At 40.4% G+C, this 12,863-nt stretch overlaps 1 protein-coding gene across 3 annotated transcripts in view; it reads left to right on the forward strand.

Annotated features, from left to right (window-relative positions):
• The first annotated feature begins 11,445 nt into the window (after nt 1-11,445).
• Nucleotides 11,446-12,863, forward strand: part of ADGRL4 (adhesion G protein-coupled receptor L4) — a 76,896-nt gene continuing 75,478 nt past the window's right edge. The window contains exons 1-2 of one of the 3 annotated variants that reach the window (XM_027788243.2): nt 11,446-11,553; nt 12,015-12,075. In XM_027788243.2, coding sequence (XP_027644044.1) covers nt 12,054-12,075 — 22 coding nt within the window. In that variant the 5' untranslated portion in view covers nt 11,446-11,553; nt 12,015-12,053. Of the gene's footprint in view, nt 11,554-11,577; nt 12,076-12,863 lie in introns of those variants that run through there. The other 2 variants (XM_027788244.2, XM_005238448.4) reach the window with 2 other exon arrangements.

The following is a 12,863-nucleotide window of genomic DNA, read 5'->3' on the forward strand; positions in this document are numbered from 1 at the left end:
AGCTGAATTTGCTTAATGCCTGTGGGAAACATCCAAACTGCCCAGTACATTCCCTGCTTGTTGCTGCTGCCTTTACAGTTTTTCCTTCTTCGGTATTGTAGGCAACAAGGGTATCCCACTGCTTTAAATTTGGGGGAGAAAAAGGGATTTAATATGATATTCTGTCACTTCAAATGAGCACCAAAGTGTTTCGTAGGATCATCACCTTCTCCAGCATAAATTTCTTCAGCACTGCCTTTCCTCCCAGGATCACATCCTACCAGGCATTCACAGCTCGCCAAGTAAAGCAGCAATGTTGCACTTTGTGAAAGCATTTGCAGAGAAATGCCTCCAAGTGAAAAAAAAAAATTCCAAACCACATACTGCTTTTTACTTCATCCTCCAGATTTCCTTCTCCTGAAACCATAATGCTACTCCTCCAAAGCTACAAAGCCAAATCCATCTGACTGTGTGAGTGCCAATACAAGACATTATCCTGTTTATATTAAAGACTGCTGTAAGTGAGCAGTGTGTCTTCCAGGCTGCTCTCATGGCAGTTTAGAAATGGAGCTGGCAAAACACAGCTGAGTTATGGGAGAAGCATCGTGGCAGTTTAACACAGCAAGTCTCAGGCCTCCTGCCAGTTCTAGGAGGCATCTCATAAAGCACGGTGAGAAAAATCACAGAGCTGACATGCAAAAGTTTGCACTGGATTCCTTGCCAAAATTGCCAGCTATGAAGTCAAACAAACAGAACCTGTAAATGAAATGGTTAACATGGGAATTCCTGTAAATCAGCTTTAGGAAGTAGTGTGGAAGCCCTTGCTTCCGTTTATCGTAGTCTAGCACTGACTTCTTTTCCTTGTTTTAAAATCCCCATGTAGACAAGCCTAATATGCTAATAAAACATCATGATAGCTTAAAGTTTAGAAGACTTTATTTTTGTCCAGAGTAGCATAAATCAGCTTCTTTTAGTCTTTTATGTCTTACATCAGAGAGCATGAAATATTAAACATTTTGTATTTCACCTAGCATCTTGAGCACACACGTAAATATACATTTTAGATAAATGCTTAAAACACCTTTTTCTTATAATGTAGACCAGTGTGAGAACTCTGAGAAAAGAATAAATTACAAGCATGAATAACAAGCACACATCAGTTCAAAAACCGTGCAATAGCCAAGCATGAAGGGGATAGTTAAGGGATTATATGTGGAAGCAGTAACTCTAAAATTTGTATTATTCTAGGTTTAAATCCCACCATTATCATTACTTTTAATGGTGTTTTTATGTGATGTTGAGTAATAGTTTGTCCATATCCTGGATTTTACCGAAGGAACTCCTTGTGCTGGCAATAACCTCTAATACAGTTATGGCCACTTAATTAAACAATTTGGAAGTTTACTTTAGGTGACATTTGAGACTGAAATTTCAGGTATGTTATTCTACCATGCTCTTTTTGGGTATTGTTCAGTAAAATGCTGTATTCAAGGAAATCCATGAAATTACAAATCAAAGACTGTGATAAGAATGGATTAGTTTTGTACCATTTTTAGCTCTCATTACAATTTTTGTTGCAAGACTAAGTCTACAGATTGAGTATAAAGTATATCAGGCTTTAAATTCAGTGATAAGTCATTGTTAGGACAGAGAATTTTGTGATAACAGAGGCAGAAGATTAATCCACTCTGATGACAGCCTTGCAAGTGTATGAGGAACAGAACACAGAGCAAGATTTATCCATCGCATTGACAAGGACAGTAAGGGGAATGGGAAATGGAACAAAATGAGTCCATTTGCATGACAACCTAAGACTATAATCATATGGTTCCACTCAAATCCTACAGTAATGGACCATAAAGAAAAAAGCATAAACAAGGCACATCATTTAAAACTATATTGTACTCATCAACCTTTCCAGTGTCTGTAGAAAACATAATCAGGGAAGAAAAAGTAATTTCAGTCTGCTAAATTACACCGTAAATGCAGAGGGGATACAACAGAATTGTTCAAACAAAGTTATTCATGTGGCTTTCATAAGTTTGAATAAATTCATTCTGCTCTGTATTCACAAAGATGAGACTATCAAACTAGATCCTCAGCTTGCATAAAACAGCATAGTTCCCTTGACTTCACTGAGCTCAAAATCTTCTCAAAATCTCCAAGGAAACCCTCTTCTTGATAGGGAGGCTTTGAAAATACTGAAATGAAAGATAATTTGAGATACCTAGGGGAGAATTTTAAAGAATGGAGATTGGCAAACAACATGAAATATAGAATAGCAAATGTACATGTGCATCTTCCACATCTCGGCAGTTCCCTGAAACACGCTGAAACTTCTCACACACATCCATTTGTGTTCCCAGATGTTTCTAGGATCATGGCTGTAGGGACAGGATCTGTGAGCTGAAGTCCAGCATATCACCATCTGAATTAAAGCAGCTGTGATGAGTGTTAGGGTTATAACATATACAGTATATCACACATATATTATAACTCTATAGTTGTTTTATTCTTTAAGTAAAAAAAATAATGCAAACCAAGGCATAGGCACCAAGTAAATATGATTTACATTTTTGAAAGCTCTGTCTAAAGGTCAAAATCAGGATTACATTAATTTAGTCATAAACCTTTGCACTTTCTCATCTAAACAATGGAATCTCATTTCAATTTCCTTTCCCTTTAAATACAGGCATTTCTGTGAAGGAAGTTGCATATGAATATCCGCACGTCTCTTTTCCTGCAACCTTATGAAAAAAAGCTGTATCATATGGTATAATCAGCACTGACTATGCCATATACATATAGCAGCAGTGTATTTTGAAAATGTTTAAAATAGTTATTAGTAAGGGAAGACTTCAGTGTAGCAGTTCAAGAAGTACATGAATAGACTTACTCTATTCCATTTCTTTTAAAGGACAAGTCCTATAGCCATGCATAAACACGATTTCCACAAACTTTAGCTTGCAGGCAGGAATTAATTCAGGAATTGACTGCCATACCTGGGTGTTCACATACTGAACTATATATGACTGAGGCAAATACACATTTCTTGGTGCTTTTTGAACATTGTGGACTATATTCTATTCTGGTTTTGTCATTATACTGATGTGCAGAACAGACCTTAAAACAATTTAGGCTAATCACCCCAAACACCAAATGGTCCTCTGTGAGCGTGCATGTCAGAACTTTGACATTGTGTTCATGTGGAGCTGAAAGTGGAGCATAGATCTGAATTTATTGAACAGACTCTTGTCCTTATATACACACTTAATAAAGTATCAATGCTACTTAAAAATAGTAAGGAATAAGGGATGGGGGGAGTCAAACTAAACTGCTCACCAGCTACCTCCATTCAACCTCTTCTTGGTGTAAGGAAGTCAAATCAATTTAATCTCTCTGCTACAGCAGTGTTCCTTATGCGCTGTGTCACAGTATTGCAAATTCCCTGCCCCATTCACAGGCTTTGCTTCTCTGTTTTTCCTTTCTAGCATCCATGCGGATTTCAAAGATAACCTTGATCTAGGTTAGCTAGCACTGCTGTGCAATGCATAACAGAAGTGGTAACAGACTGGATGGGTTCTTAACCGCTATTATAAAATATCTCATTCTTTTATGATCTTGATTTATGACATATCTCATGACATTGTTTTAGAAACACACAGGGTAACGTTTAAAAAGAAGTTGTGCCTTATGTAAGCAGTGCAATCTCTGCTGTATGGGTGAGGGAGACTGTTACTTCTTGAAATGGCTAAGGTCAACAAGGTCCCACAAAGCCTGGTTACCTGCCTGGGGCTTTGTCTGGGTGCGCAGCTGAAAACAGAGATGTCCCGGCTGGCACTCTGTTAGCAGGAGCTGCGAATGGCTCAGCTGACCAATACCAGGTAGCACCTGTACGACCAAATCTTCCGGGAGTCTATAATCCCCTACCAGATGGGACCAAACCAGAATGCCAGGATGCATGGAACAGCCAATCCATTAGCCAAAACAGTTGGAAGTATAGGATTGGTCAGGAGCCAGTGCAGATGGCAATGGAGCGCTGGTCAGGACTGCAGGTTTTTGCTTGGCGTTGGGTGGGTGCTGATACAGATGGTGAATGGGATGTGTCAGAATGCAGTTCCCTCCTTACTTGTCTTGTGTCAGATTGACTCTGCGTGAGAAAGGGAAACATCTTCCCAGACGTACTCTCAGCTATTGGGACTCTGTTCCCTCTCTGGAGATATCCCCTCTACCCCTGAAATGGGAGATTTGCCTGGAGACATGCAAATCGAATTTTGCTTGGAGGGATTATTTGTATATGGGAGTAAAATGTGAATTTCCTGCATGCATTTGCACTAGTAAATCTTTAGCACCCAATTGTTTGCAGAAAGTGAACAAGGACTAGTCACGAATGCTGTCAAAATAGAACTTGCTTTTAACTTCAAATGAATATTCATGAATAATTTCCTCCGCTATTTGCTCACCACTCATATTTAATGATATGGGAAATGGGATGAATAACAAGGTGCTGAAATTTGCTGACAATACACAATTATTTAAGTTAATATAAACCAAGGAGCAAAGTAAGGAATATCAGGAGGAGCTAATAAAACCTGAGTGACTGAATAACAAGATACCAGATGAAGTTCAATGCAGACAAGTAGAAGATAATGAACACTGGAAGAAATCATTTGAACTACTTGTACGTATTGATGGGGCATGAATTAGTTCTAACCTCTCTGGGTTAGGATGGACATACTGTCCGGCAGCAGTGAAGAAGGAATAAAGGCTGTAGTCCATGGGAAGGGTGAGTGTGGATCAGAAAGATCTCTTCAGTCCTACTTCAGCCATAAGCAGGGTTAATCTAAGACAGAAATAGTGACCCAAATACCTCTGTGCAGGAGTCCAAGCTGGGGAAAAAGTCACCAGATTTATTTATCATTTATTTCTCATATTGCGGATGGAATTACACCAGTTTAAGCTAAAAGGCAGCTCTGAAAGGCCATAGTCAAAATAAACAACTCCAGAGGAAAGGGCAGACACAGGTGAAAAGTGGTTCAAAGGATGCAAGTTAGTTTACTTTCAGAGTCACAAGAGCATCAGCAACATAACAAAATAACATGCAATTCTCTGATGGGCATATTTTGAGTTTCTTTGAGACATGCCACAATCCAGCAGCTAGTGTTAGAGAACAAACAGAAAAGTTTAGCGATGAGTAACTAGGTTTAAATTAAGATGCTAAGCTTTTCATTGAGGCAACTGAGATAAATCGTAGTGGTGGTCCCTAGCAGAGGGACAAACCAGCATACTACAAGCTTTAATTTCAAACTGCTTCAACAGGACTTGCCAGAGCTCAGCCATCAGTTCCCTAACACCACAGGAACAGGAGCCTCTAGCATGAAGAAGTGAGTGAGAATATGGCTCCAAGTCACTGTCCCAGGCAGCAGCAAAGCCTGAACTCCTCTGTAGCTGCTACGAACTCTCTGCTGTGTAGTACTGGGGGCCAGGGGAAGCTCTTTCTGGAGTCAGTCCACATGGTCAACATGGTTTGCCGAGTGACTGAGATGCTAGAAAAGTGATCAGATAAGAGTGGGGATGCCCGTGGACCCGTTCCTCCTGTTTCTTCTGCTCTTCTCTCTGTCAAAGCACTGTCCATGCTGTTACTGAGTTGGAGGGACTTCGTTTTGTGGGCCACTGCCAACTTCCCAAATTTTACAACTTCCTAGTGGACGACATGTTCCTGAAACCTTGAATGAAGGAGGTGATATCACAGAGAAAGAATATTACAGGATAATTGGTTTCTTGGCCCATGCCTCTCAGAGAACCTTCTGCCTAGGAAGGGATAATGCAAAAAGTCAGCGATGATAAAATAGCTGTTTTAATGCAGGTGTTTTGTTTTGGCTTACAGTACTTTTGGCAGTTCATAGGATGAACTTTCCACTCTAAAACCTAAATGATCATCCAGTATTTTTCTGTTCTGAGTATTATTTTGTTCCCTGCCATGGTCCTCAAGCATTTTTCCTTCTGTAACAATTCTTAGATAGGAAATGCTCAAATTCCTGAGGAGTCACTGGGAGAAAGGAGAAAGGGATGTGGCTGGGGGAAGGTGGTGAAGAAGGAACAGGGCAGGGAGAAGAAGGCTTTGGCCATGGCAGGACACTGAGAAGGGGGGCAGAGCACAAAAGAAGCAGAACTGGCCCTTCTAGGGGCTGTTAACCAGGACATTTGTAGCAGGGAGCGAGAGGATGGAAATGAGCATCTTCTGTTCCAGCATTGTGTATATCTCATCTGACCACAGTCCTTTCCATCTCTGGGGCTATACCTAGCTGGTGACACCTCCTCGTCTGCTCCCTTTGGGCCTTTCATCTTTGCAAGATACAACCCCAAGGCAGCTGGAGGTTTCTGGGAAGGGTAGGACCAAATCCTAAGATCCTCACTTAGGATCTAGTCACTCCTCAACAGACAAGGAAGTTAATTAGATAAGGACCCAAAGCTATGTCATAATTTAACCATTTTTTGACCTGTTACTTGAGGAGAAAAAAATCCAGGATGGCTTTGTGGGGTGTTGGCCTGCTGGAATATTGACTGGATTGTTGCGAGGGTAAACACACGGATGGGTTAGGACAGTGGCTGCCACTACTTCAAGTCTAAGACTGTATGATAGATGAATGAGAAGTGTCAGAACTCTTTTCCCATGTGGGTAAAACAAAGAAGGGGTAATTTGTGGTCTTCTAGGAGATAGTCTGGTTATCCTGTGGTTACTATATCAGCACTGCACTGTAAGAGCCCTTTGCTTCTAATGCTCTGGTACAAAATGAATGTGGATTAGAAGTAACTGGTAATCTGGCATTTCATTGGTGTAATTATTCAGGGGGTTCACTCTATTCCTCCTGCAGAGATGTGACTATCATTACAACTACCATAGTATGAGCAGTCCCAGGAGAACATAAACAGACATGGAAACCGAATTACTTTATCCCTTTTAGCTGTGAGGATCTTTATACTCAGTCTATACATCTCTTCTGTATTATAGCAGATGCAGAAACAGAGCCCAATTTCAGGGCAGTTAATCTGTCTTTCAGAAACATTGCATTCACTTTAAATACCCTCATTTCATGACTTCATCCAAGGTAAAGCAAAGAGCAGAAAGAAACTGGCTCTGAACACTGAAATGTGCAATTTCTTTCAGATGGACATAGCTACGCAGATTTAGTAGGATGTGTGCATGCATATGTTTATGTGTGTTTGTGTGTTTATTGCTTCAGAATTGCCTGGAGTTACATCATCCCAAGAGGTACATTCAGCTGTGTATGTTCAGATGGAATATGATGTTTGCACATAAAATGATAAGGATTTGTGAGGCACTCAGACAGGACAGTGAGGTGAGGAAGTTATAAAGCAGATGCTAACACTACTTTTGGGCTAGAGTCCTCTGAGGTAAGCTGCTCCATCATAGACTAGTCTGTGTTCGAAAAATGTTTTCCCTGGATTTTTATTTTAAAACTAATTTTGACCAACCACGAAAATTCATTATTTTGTCCTGGCATTTAAGTACATTTTCAATTGTATCCAGATTTTATTGACTAGGAAAAAAACCCTAAAATTGCTGTAGTGACTAGGATAAAGGCAATATATTTCTGTAGTATAAAGACCATCTAAACTTTTGAAGTGATAGGATTTGGTTTGAAACCAATAAATTAATCTGATATTTTTAAAAAAGCAGCAAGCATCAGTGAAAAAGCTTCATCCAAGGATGTGTCAGAATGCAGTCCCCTCCTTACTTGTCCATCCTCAGTCTGTTCTACATCCCATTTTCCTTTTGTCAGCAAACTTGGTGATTCAAGCGAACAGTCATTTGTCAAAAAAAGCAAAAGCTGAAAGGAAAGGTCACGATCATGTTTTTATTATTGGCATTAAATATTTATCAGCCCAATTCAGTAACAGATACATATACGGGCTTATGTGATAGAGATGAATGTATGATTGTGTGCATGCATGTGCATGTGGCTGTTCTGCACACAGAGAGTGGATTATATTGGAGCACGCTAATGATGGGCTAGATATTGGTGTCTGAGGGTGCTGAATATACATGGAACTCAATAGCAAGGAGGCTGAAGATGTATGAACCCTACCTGGAGTGTTTAAGATCTCTCAGTCTGATACACACTTTCACCACCCACTCTCAGGATGATCCATGCTGGTCTGAAAGTGGGGTTTGCAGATACATTTGTTAAGATGCACATCAGGCAACATCTTTTGGCTCTTCCTAAGTATCTACTGGCATGCTTAATCTGTAATTTGAGAAAGAAATATATATCACGATATACTACACTTGGTTTTTCCCACTGTAATATAAAATCGCAAATGTGGTGAGACTCTTTGGTAGATACCCAGCTAGCAGTCCAAATTTGATTACACCAAAGACATAAATATCTTTAGTACAGTAGAACCTGCTTATGCTCATTTAAAAGAAACACTTCTAATACTAACTCTGTTCAGGTTTTGGTCCTTTGTTGGTACTATAGGCAGTTTCTGGAATGAAAACGGTTGCTCTATATTTATCTATATTTATCTTTTGAAAGCTACCCAAGACTGAGCTCTAAGAAGTGTTGACTTCCTTCCCTCATCAGCTTTGGGTGTTAGTTTCATAGCATTGTCTACACAATCAGTATCCCAATTATCTTCAAACCCACTGTGAATAAATACATTTCTTCATGATGCAAAGTTTGGAAAATATCCAGTAATTTCTAAGAGCAGGCTGATGTCTTCCTATCAGTTCACTAGCATAAAAAGCAACTTGAGAATTCTAGTGTCACACATAAGATATTGTAATCACAGTGATCAGTAATCAAAAATGTGTGGTTTGAAGTCAAGCACGTTGACCTGTGTATATTCATTTACTTATGCCCTCCTAACTCAGTCTTGCAAAGATAAATGAGCCCATTTATAAAATGAACAACATGTTTAAATACAGGATTGGGGCTTTGCTTCCAATATGTAAGAACAGAAAGGCTGTCTTTTGGAGTGTTTCCACAAACCATTTATTTTTAATGCTTCTTTATTTTGAGGCAAGCAGGGATGGATTCTGTAGGACTGATATTCCACATTCTTGTACCCTTTTTACTGAGTTTAGACATACTCTCCAGTCTTCCAGGAATATGCATGTATGCACAAGTCCCTCCTCTCTGCCTAAAAGACAGGTACCCATCAATACTTCAGTTTTGTGACACCTCAATATTTTCTTCTCAGCCTATTTTGAAAATTTTGACAGCACAAATTTGAAAGTGTCTGCTTTCTCATGTGTTCACCTGCTGATCTCCACTTGTTTAACTCCTTATCCTTACATGCCAATAGATATCAGTAAATCCTCCTGGTTTAATCTCCAAAATGTCTCAGAAATTTCCCCTTTCCTCTTCATTCTCCCTATAAAATCTTTGTCAAGTCCATCCTTCTCCACATCCACGCCTACTGCGACCTTGCTGTCTTCAGCCTCTAAATGACACTCACATTAGCCAGTTTTTAAAGTAGTCTAATGCAAAAGTAATCCACTGCTCCCAGTATTGAGATCTCATTAAGATATTCCTAAATCCCTCTTCTTCACTGTCTCCCTATTGCCTTCTAAATCTGATCGAAGCTCCTTTTATCACCCAGAGTTCCTCTTGACCTAACCTTCCTTCTTCTGTCCTTGCTCTGTTCTTCCACATCTTTCTTCTTTTATGTGTGCTCTCCTCATCCATTTCTGGCCACAATGTAAACCATTCACCAACTACACCTATGCTTTTGGTGTTGTCCACTATACCTGCAGTTCATCAATACCATTCCAGATGGAATGTACCAGGATGTGATCGGCATAGTCCCCTTGATAAGTTTGAACCATTGGCTACTAAAAAGAAAGTTATCATGTACTTTTCTAGCAAAAAGGAAAGGAGACATTTGTCTTCTTATAGTGAGATTATGGGTTTTTTTCTGAGTCATTCACAATTCCACCTGTGTACTTAAGTCTTGAATCAGAAAAGGAATTAACATTTTACTACAAATTTACCATCGCTATGATTCATGAAATTGCTCTTCAACCAGTCTACCTGAACATGCCTTGCAGAAAGCTGATGCCTAAATGAAATACAAATTTACATCTCTGACTTTTCAAAAGTACATTTTCAGCTCTTAAGACCTGAATTTTAGGTTGTAGCTTCTTGCTCTCTCCACTTGCTTACTATTAAACATCTCTTAGCTTGATTTTGGGGACTAAAAAGACACAAGACAGTAAGATATATCTTCTGTATTATATGCTTTACTAACCCAGACCTTATTAGTGCACTGAAATTTAGCAGCAGGATCTGTGTTAGTTCAGACAAGGCAAGCTTACAATTCAGTGCATGTCAGCATGAAGGACAGGACATACAGATCAAAGCTTCCCTCAGTTCATCTTACTTTCTGTTCCTGTGTCTCCGAGCATTAGATTATGGGAAAACTTAACAAAACAAACTAACTCTTAGTCCCTTCCTCTCTTCCCCTTTAAGTGCTCCCCCCCTCACAAAACCAAACAGGAGAAAAACAGTCTTCCGACACCTGGACCCTTTGTTCATTATTCTGCAGTTCATCGAAAATTAACATCCGGTTACTGAAGCTTCCGCTCCCTCTGCCAAGGTGCTACAGAAGTACTTTGTGCCAGCCAGACATCTACGTGCTATTTCTACATGCCTCACACCTCTCTGGCCTGAGTAGAGTTTAACCCATTGAACTGCAGCCAGCAGTGACCATGAAGCTGGAAAGTGACGGTAAGCAAATAGTTCCTAAGAAGTTTAGAAAAAATGTTGCCACATCCACAGACAATTCCTAAAAGCAGGCTGATGCTTTCTGATCAGTTCCTTACCAATGTCTGAACCTCAAAACTTTCTAGTCAGACTTAAGCTGCTTTATCACAATGGTATTCTACAGCCTCATGTCCATTTTACTTAGTTTAGAGATTCTCCACTTTTCTAGTAGCACGGCTGCTTTTGCATGTCCCTCGGCTTCCATCTATAAAGACAGGCATACATCTGTGCTTCAGTTTTACAGTGCTTCAATATGTGAGTCGTCATTTCCAAGAAGCTGGGAAATGATGGTATGCGCAACATCCGTAACAAGATTAGAGAAACTATTGCCATGTCCATGCATAATATAAGTACATGCTGAACTCTCATCAATTAGGATGCTATAACAAGGATAGAACCATTCTCATGTGTAACACAAAGACATGCCAAATGCTTTACCAAATTGGCTATACTGATTATGTCCTATTACACAACACCCACTATTTTAGTCCCACAGCCTCATAGAAACTTCAGCTCCTTTGGCTTTTGAGATTCCTGGCCATACAATTGCCTTCCTGCCTTTTGCCTCCCTGCCTATACATCTTTGTTTTCCTCTCAAAGTGGAGTTCAGTGGATTTCCTGTACCTCCTCACAGGCCTTTATCTTTAAAGCAGCACTGCTTGGCTGCAGTAAGGCTATATCTCAAAATCGAAGAAAGCAGTAGAAAGGACTGCAGTCATCCAAGACTGTCTCCCAAACAACAGGTCTTGGAGCTCACATATACTCAGCTCACCAGGAAAAGGTGGAAGGAAGCATGTAGACCGTTACCTCCGAGCTTTTAAACCCTGAGCTAGTTACTAATCCACTCCGCCTCTTCCTCACCCTCCCTGATCTGCTCCACCATTCTGCTGCTCCTTTACTCCTTCTGCCAGAAGGCTGCAGTCCCAAGCAGCTCCTTTAACCCGTGCTTCTCTAACCCAATCACCCCTGCGTCACCTCTGATATACTCTGCAAGACCCAGGCTCCTGCTTCTCTTTTACTTTCTCATTTATTCCCTACTCGCCAGAAGACGAGTTCCTCAGCCTCTCCTGACTCCTCCTGTCCTGCCTGTGAGTCTCAGGAGCTTTTGGAAACGTGGAGTTTGGACTGAGGGCAGTGTCAGGTCTGCGCCTGCACCAGGACGTTGCTTTCCTGGTAGGCATGTGTGCGCGTTTTGCACATGATCCTACATTTTAAGGCAGGGAGGTTTTTTCTGTGACACAGGGACTCTGCACCAGGCACTGCACAGCAAGAGCATCACCAATGAAACTGCTTCCATTCCTAGGTAGGTGAAAGCTACGCACTCAGGGAGCGAGTAACAGGTGGGAAGGGAGTGGGGGTCTGGTAAGGAGAAATGAGTGTGTTGGAGGTGGTGGAAAGCTGTGGGTACACGGGTCTGAAAGTCCCCGTATCTTTGATCAGAGCTGCTACTGGATTCGGTAATTGCATGGTTAACATCATCCCAAAACCAAATCCCACAAATGCCAGTCTTTATCTCACTGTGGGTGTTGTTCTGTAAAAAACAGAAACATCACGGGTTACCATGGGTTTGGTTTGGTTTGGGTTTTTTCTCTCTCTCCATCTGCTTGGGAGGTTTTTAGATTTCACATGCTGTGGACAGTAAAACAGTAACAGAATCACACAGGTTTCTGTTTTAAACTCTGGAAGATGGTCTCCTCTCTCAAAAACAGAGGGAAAAGATGAAACTTGGTGATATCCAAACTGATTTGCATTATATATAATTGTTAGAAAATTATGTGGAATTTTCAAGCTTTTGAATTTTTTGTGAAATTTTAATTTGTCCAAGAAAACAATGCTTCAGTGAGATTTCCTGAAGCAATGAAATTTGTACTTATGACACTAGGATAGTGAATATCCAAAACAATATTTGGGTAGGGAAAAGCAGAACTGCAGGAGAAGACAACAGCTAAAAGGCTCTTTGCTTTCTGCAACCCTCACTATGTCCTGCTAACAATTAATAAAGTACAAAGTAAAAAACATACTTTCCCTTCCGAGTTAACTGCCTTATTTCTAACCGGTTAGAGGGTGTGTATAATTATTCAGTGAGCTGTG

This window comes from Falco peregrinus, chromosome 10 (genome assembly GCF_023634155.1).
Source record: "Falco peregrinus isolate bFalPer1 chromosome 10, bFalPer1.pri, whole genome shotgun sequence".
Taxonomy (NCBI): domain Eukaryota; kingdom Metazoa; phylum Chordata; class Aves; order Falconiformes; family Falconidae; genus Falco; species Falco peregrinus.